The sequence below is a fragment of the Rhinopithecus bieti genome, unplaced genomic scaffold (genome assembly GCF_001698545.2).
Source record: "Rhinopithecus bieti isolate Rb0 unplaced genomic scaffold, ASM169854v2 scaffold_68130, whole genome shotgun sequence".
NCBI lineage: Eukaryota > Metazoa > Chordata > Mammalia > Primates > Cercopithecidae > Rhinopithecus > Rhinopithecus bieti.
The window spans coordinates 177348-184776 of NW_016825457.1; the positions used below are offsets into that span (position 1 = coordinate 177348).

The 7429-nt window shown below is 38.5% G+C and overlaps 1 protein-coding gene across 1 annotated transcript in view; it reads right to left on the bottom strand.

Annotated features, from left to right (window-relative positions):
- The window catches only part of POLA1 (DNA polymerase alpha 1, catalytic subunit), a gene marked incomplete at its 5' end in the record, with an annotated part of 135490 nt that extends 128383 nt beyond the window's left edge, over positions 1-7107 (bottom strand). Inside the window, 2 exons of the mRNA XM_017863044.1 lie at positions 5865-5968; positions 7011-7107. Coding sequence (XP_017718533.1) covers positions 5865-5968; positions 7011-7107 — 201 coding nt within the window. The remainder of the gene's footprint in view (positions 1-5864; positions 5969-7010) is intronic.
- Between the last annotated feature and the right edge of the window lie 322 nt (positions 7108-7429).

The window sequence follows — 7429 nt, forward strand, 5'->3', positions numbered from 1 at the left end:
AAAAAAAAAAAAAAAATGCAAATGAAAACCACACTGAAATGCCACTTCTCACATATCAGAGTGGCGAAAATTCAAAAGTTTGAAAACACTCTGTTAGTAAGGCTGTAGGGAAACAGACATTCATACGTTGTTCATGAAAGTGTAAAATGGGACAGTTCCTATGAAGAATTAGGCAACAGCTAATAAAATTTTATGTGTAGTGGGCCAGGCGTGGTGGCTCACACCTGTAATCCCAGCACTTTGGGAGGCCGAGGCGGGTGGATCACCTCAGGACAGGAGTTTGAGACCAGCCTGGCAAACATGGTGAAACCCCATCTCTACTAAAAATGCAAAAATTAACCGGGTGTTGTGGCGGGCACCTGTAATCTCAGCTACTCAGGAAGCAGAGGCAGAAGAATCACTTGAACCCAGGAGGCACAGGTTGCAGCGAGCCGAGATCGCGACATTGTACTCCAGCTTAGGCAACAAGAGCAAAACTTCATCTCAAAAAAAAAAAATTATGTGTAGCTACTCTTTGAGCCAGCAATCCCACTTCTGGGAATTTTCTCTGAGGAAAACACCATATGCAGAGTTACTGGATGTGGCATTATAATAGCAAATTACTCAAAATAATCTAAATGTCCTTCCAAGGAAACCATTTGAATAAACTATGGTGCAATCCCTTTCATGGAATACTATGCAGCTACATAGAAATAAATAATTAAAAACAAGCTCTCTATGTTCTAATATGGGGTGATTTTCAAGACATCTTGCCACGTGAAAAAAGCAAAGTACAAAACCCCTATAATATTATCTTTTGTTTAAGAAAGAAAAGGGGCGGGACACCGTGGCTCATGCCTGTAATCCCAATACTTTCTGAGGGCAAAGTGGGCAGACTGCTTGAGCCCAGGAGTTTGAGACCAGCCTGGGCAACATGGCGAAACTCTGTCTCTACTAAAAATTCCAAATAGCCGAGCGTGGGAGGACGCGCCTATAGTCCTGGCTACTCGGGACACTAAGGTGGGAGGATAGCTTAAGCCCAGGAGGCAGAGGCTGCAGTGAGCTGAGATCGCACCATTGCACTCCATCCTAAAGGGCAGAGAAAGAATCTGTCTCAAAAAAAAAAAGAAAGACAAGGAAATAAAAATACATATACACGCCAGTACGGTGGCTCACACCTGTAATTCCAGCACTTTGGGAGACTGAGGCGGGCAGATCGTGAGGTCAGGAGTTCGAGACCAGCCTAACCAACATGGTGAAACCCCATTTCTACTAAAATACAAAAATTAGCCAGGCGTGGTGGTGCATGCCTGTAATCCCAGCTACTCGGGAGGGTGAGGCAGGAGAATCACTTGAACCCGGGAGGCAGAGGTTGCAGTGAGCCGAGAAGGGACCACTGTACTCCAGCCTGGGTAACAGAGCAAGACTCCACCTCAAAAAAAAAAAAAGAACAACATACACAATTTCACTCCTGGGTTAGTACCCTAAAAAATTGAAAGCAGGCATTCAAACAAAAACTAGTACATAAATGTTCATAGTAGCACTACGTACAATAGCCAAAAGGTAGAAACAATCCAAATGTCCATCAACTAATGAATAAACAAAACGTAGTACATCCACACAGTAGAATATTATTCAGCAATGAAAAGGAATGAAGTACTGATACATGCTATAACGTACTTGAAAATCTTCTAAGTCAAAGAAGCCAGACACAAAAGATCAAATATTGCATGATTCATTTATATGAAATATAAAATGTCCAGAATACACAAATCCATAAAGATAGAAACCAGATTAATGGTTGTCAGGCTCTGGGGGAAGAGAGATTGGGGAGTGACTGCTAATGGGTATGGGGCTTCCATTTTGGATGATGAAAATGTTCTGGAACAAGATGATGGTGATGGTTGCAAACATTGTGAATATACTAAATGTCACTCGTGGTAAATTTTACGTTACGCGTATTTTACCATAGTTAAAAAAAAAAGTATTTCCATGGGCCTAATGTTGTGAAAAGGTTTGCAGGACATTTGTGAAAATGTGAGACAGGAGATCTGTATCATCTGGAGTACTTTGAAAACAGAATATAATAGTCAAAATGTTTAGTATATAAAATTCGGGTCTTGACAGTGTATGAACAGAGGAGGTCAACAGAGGTTTGAATAGCAAGGAAGGCTTCATGAGGGCTTTAATCTCACCACTGTAGGTTAGTAGGATTTAGACAGAAGGATAAAAGATGAATACAAGTAAACACTTGAGGTGGAATTCTTCCACAGTTTAGTGTTTCTGTTTTGTTTTATTGCATTTTCCTGCTGATTTTCTTCATTGGGACTTGGTTGATATTTTCTCTGTGGTTTTGTTTTGTTTTGTTTTTTCCTGTTACCCAGGCTGGAGTGCAGTAGCACGATCTTGGCTCACTGCAACCTCTGCCTCCCGGGTTGAAGAGATCAAGAGATTTTCCTGCCTCAGCCTCCCAAGTAGCTGGGATTACAGACGCCCACGACCACATCCGACTAATTTTCTATTTTAGTTGAGACGGGGTTTCACCATATCAGCCAGGCTGGTCTTGAACTCCTGACTTCAGGTGATCTGCCCCACCTCAGCCTCCCAAAGTGCTGGGATTACAGGCATGAGCCGCCGCACCTGGCCATTTTCTGTTTGAAAACATGCCAGGAATTAGATCCACACCATAAAGCTTTGACTTTTACTTCTAAGCAAAACTCAGTAATTTCTTATAAGTCTTTAAAGTGCATTGCAGAAGTCCATTTTCCTTCCTAGGATCTTGTGACCTTTACTGGGCTCCTAGAAAGGGACACTGAAACAGTGGGGACTTGTGGGTGAATGGTGGTGGCAAAGCACGAAATAAAATTTCTAAGACTAGCTCTTTTCCGGATCAAATCATTCTCTTCACTAACGTATTACTCGGAAGAGATAATATGATGACTATGGAAACACAGAGATGGATTGTTTATTCAACAAAACTACATACTTACTTTGAGTCCACTACTGTGATTAGCACTGAGATTACCAGGACATGAGTCCTTTCTTTGAGAAGCTCACTGTCCAGTCCAACCTCCTAATTCACAGCTGACAAAACTCAAGTCCAGATAGGTAATGGGATTAGTTCAAGACGACACAGACAATTAACAGAACCATAACTCTAACATAGGCCTCCTCAGTTCAGGGAAATGAAAGTGGCACATGAGCTCATTCTCTTCTTCATAGACTCACACAAACTAGAAATACACAATTAGCCACACTGCTACCAAATGGTACCAGTGTAGAAAATTTCCACATTATACAGGTTGGCAGAACCAGGAAGATGGTTCATATATTCTAATTTAACTAATAAATGAATGAAGAATAAATAACATCACACATAGAAAAAATACACATATGCTTATTTTTTGTAATAAACCAGAAACTAATAAAAAAGTTACTGATTTTCATTTTTAAAACATATAAATGTTTTACAATATTCAGAAGTAAAATTAAAAGGATTTTTTAAAACTGAAATTGGAATACAAACAAAAAATGAACCTATGTAGTAAATTAATACAACACACACTAAAGAATTACTTTACATAGCTTCTGAACACAATAGTCTGACTATAGACCCTTAGGATATATACCAAGAACAAATAAAACTGTAGAGAAATCATAAACTTTACTTAGAAAGGTTGTTAGTACAGATAATGATTTAGCGATTCTGACATTATTTTGTGTATATTTTAGAAGACAAGGGTTTTCATTGAGGGTGAAGGCAGATACAAATATAGAATTGGGAAGATAAAGAACCCAGTGATGTTGGATTTCAACCAATCAAATATATCCGTATGATCTCATGACATATATATAATTTCCTTGTTCTGTTCACTGAAAGGGTCTAGAAGCCATTACACTCCAACAGCAATGAGCACATCCATCTCCCATATCTGGACACCATTCCCCACTAAAAGGAACCAGGATTCTTGGGAGAAATGGTTGGTTCCAGGTCTAGGGCAGGAATAATACAAGCTAAACCTGGAACATCTTATCCTCTTAGCCCAGAAAGCAAGGAAATGCTCAAAGACTGATGGAGCCATGTCAAAAGAACACAGGAGGTGGCTTAAAGGGGCTCTTACCAGCCAAATCTGGGATAATTTGAACATAAAAAGGAAAAATGATAATAATTGCTGCTGAATTGTAACAGTAAATCTTTTAGAAATACATGAGTCTGAAGCAATAATTTTTAAAAGAAGGGAAAGGATCAACAATAGATGCTAAAAGCACTGGGTAAAAATTCATGGGGAAATGGAATATACACATGGTCTCAAATTATCACCCCCTATTTTGCATTAATTACAAAAGGGAGGAAAGCAGCTTTACAAGGAAGAAATCTGACAAATATCATCTTAACCAAAAGATCAAACTTAGTATCAACAATAATGGTACAAGTGACATCATATGCCCCTGATATGAACGATTGGAAGGACAGAATTTTATATTGTAGGTCTTAACAAAGCATTTATTTATAAATATTTATTTATTGTTGCCAAAATATTTAACCCAAATCTAAGCACAACGAAGCAGTCAGGTAAAACTCAGATTGTGGGACATTCAACAAAACAAACAGCCTGGTCCCTTCAAAAATCAATGTCATGAAAGACAAAAAGAGGCCAGGGTGGCAGGGGGAGGGGGGCAGGTGTTGCTGTTCTACATTAAAAAAGACTATAGAGACATGAAAACTAAAATAGATTCTGCATTTTTAAAAATAGCTTTAAAAGATACTATTGGGCTAATTGGGAAACTTTTAATATAGACAATATATTAGATATCATGATAATGTTATTGTGGTTAAGTAGTCAAGTATCCTTACTCTTAGGAGGTCACTGCTGAAGTTCAAAGTCCACTGAGCAAAAAAGTCTCTGTGTATGTGGTTGGAAGGAGAGAGAAAACTAATGGTGCAAAATGTTATTCTGCAAATGAGGATTCAGACAGTAAAGGGCAAGACAGCACAGATGTTAGGCTTTTGGTCACATATTCTTTTGTTACATATTCTTCGCATTTTTTATTTTTAAAATACTGCTTAAAAATGTAAAAACTATTCTCAGCTCGAGAGCCACACAAAAACAGGCATGATTTCCATTTGGGGTAACAAAAATGTTCTAAAATTGATTGTGGTGATGGCTGCACAACTCTGTGACTATATTAAAAGCCACTGAACTGTATACTTTAAATATGCAAATTGTATAGTGTGTGAACTACATCTCAATAAAACTTTTTGTCAAAAACTGGTTGTGAGAGGGCCACAGTTTGCTGACCCCAATCTACCACTTGGTAGTAGAAGACTAATTAACAAACTAAACAAACAAAAAAAAATACTGAAGAGAATTTTCAGTATTTTCATTTTACAGGAACTAAATCAGGCTTGTTTACTCAAAAAAAATTGCCAATGATTGTACAGCTAAGACAATCTGACACATTCATCCACATTATTTTAAATTTCAATTAGACAAAGCAAGCTGATTACTCTAGTTCTAAACCTTGTTATTGTGCTATACAACTGGCAAAGAGCTAAAATTCTAAGTACATCACTTCAGTAGGAATTAAAAGAGATCAATTATTGTTGCAGCCCTCAAAATCAGCAAGTTTTAAATGACCATAGGATTGAAAACTTTAAAACAAGTAAAGACCACACTACTTGGATAATAGAGACATGAAACTTCATTTCCTGGTGTTGTTACTGCTTTTTATCTTTAATTTTCCACATAACCATACTTCTCTTCATATTAGAACATATTCTATACCTAATAACAATGGTAGTTAGGTCCTTCTCTCAAACGTAAACTATCAGAGTATCAAGTCATCTCTAATTTTAGAGAATTCTTTAAATCTCAAAACAACACCCTGGAAAACAAAAGGTAGGTACCTTTCTCACCAGCATCAAGGGCATCATCTTCAAGGTCATCATCAAAAATCTCTCGGCCATCTTCCACATAACCAATACCATCTGCAGGGACAAAATTTAATACTGGGATCAAATTTCTAAAAGTGGCTAATAATATTTTAGCCATGACCAAAAAAACCTTTTATATCTGCTCAGATGTTTTCCTGGCCTGTGCTATTTTTAAGTGCAGCAGAATTCTGTTCACACAGGTGTCAGACAATGCACAGCATCCACACAGCAGGTGTGGAGTCAAAACCAAATGATACATATTATACCTAGCTAGGTGACCTCAGGAAACGATTTGGCCCATAGGATCAAAGTCTGCCACAATAGGATGCTTTACAGCAGTTTTACTCTACCGGAAGAATAAAAAGAATCAAGATTACCACAAGTCCAGAGAGAGATATCCCAGTCTACAAGGGAAAACTGGCAATATAGCTGAATCCAATTACAGAAGTAGAAACATAAATAGTCACAGGCACAATCTACATGCTCCCCGTGGTCAGCATTCACATGGCCATGAAGTCAGACCCTACCAGTGAGAACCAATGAGCTTTCAGAAGGGGCACAGGACATTAGGACAAGACTTTGTATGGTGCTTTCTGCTGACCAAGTTAATTTTCATACCTAGAACCTCATATATGCCTCACAACTCTGGGAGAAGGTAGTTTTCTTATCCCCATGTTATAGATGAAGAATCTGAGGTGCAAAGAGATTAAGTGATTTGTCCAAGGTCATAGAATTGGAAAGTAGGAACGATGGATCCTGAACCTGCATTCCTTAATTCCAAGCGCTGTGCATGGGCCCCACAGACAAGGGCTCCTCCCAATTCTTACACAGCCATCACCTGGAGGATTTATACTACATCCTGAGGTATGTGCCTAGATTCTCCAAAATATCCCCAAATAAACGTCCTGCTGTTCTGCTTCCTCATCCTCAAATAATTAAAGGAAAATCCAAACCAAAGGTAAAATCCTAACAGTGCCTTACATTTGCCCAGGCAAAGCAGCAACTCCACTACATGAGTGCAAATCTACAAGAAGCAATTAACACAGTGCTTAGGAAGCAACATCTCCATCTCCACCCCCACCCCCGCCCCACCTACCATCATCCACAATCCAGTCATCATCCTGGCGTGCCTGAACCAGCTTCGAATACTGTTCTTCATCAACTTCTTCATAAACACCTGTGAAGTCCTCGACCTACCATTATACAAGTTTCAGAAAAAAAGCTTCAAATAGAGTGAAAGTGTTAAACAATTCTGATGAAAAAATTGTCAAATTGAAACTGGAATGGCAGCCTGAAGGAGTAGCTGCAACCAAATCATGAGTTCTGACATTCAACACCACTACAGGGTTTTCCTTAAATAGACATCAATTAACTTAGTATTCCTTTTAGGTGGGTGTTAACATAAGATATTAAATGATTCCATTAGCATAATACACTTGTCATACCATCAATTACTCATCTATTTCATAAAAAACAAACTGAATTATAGCCAATTCTTCATTAGCTGCTTTGGGG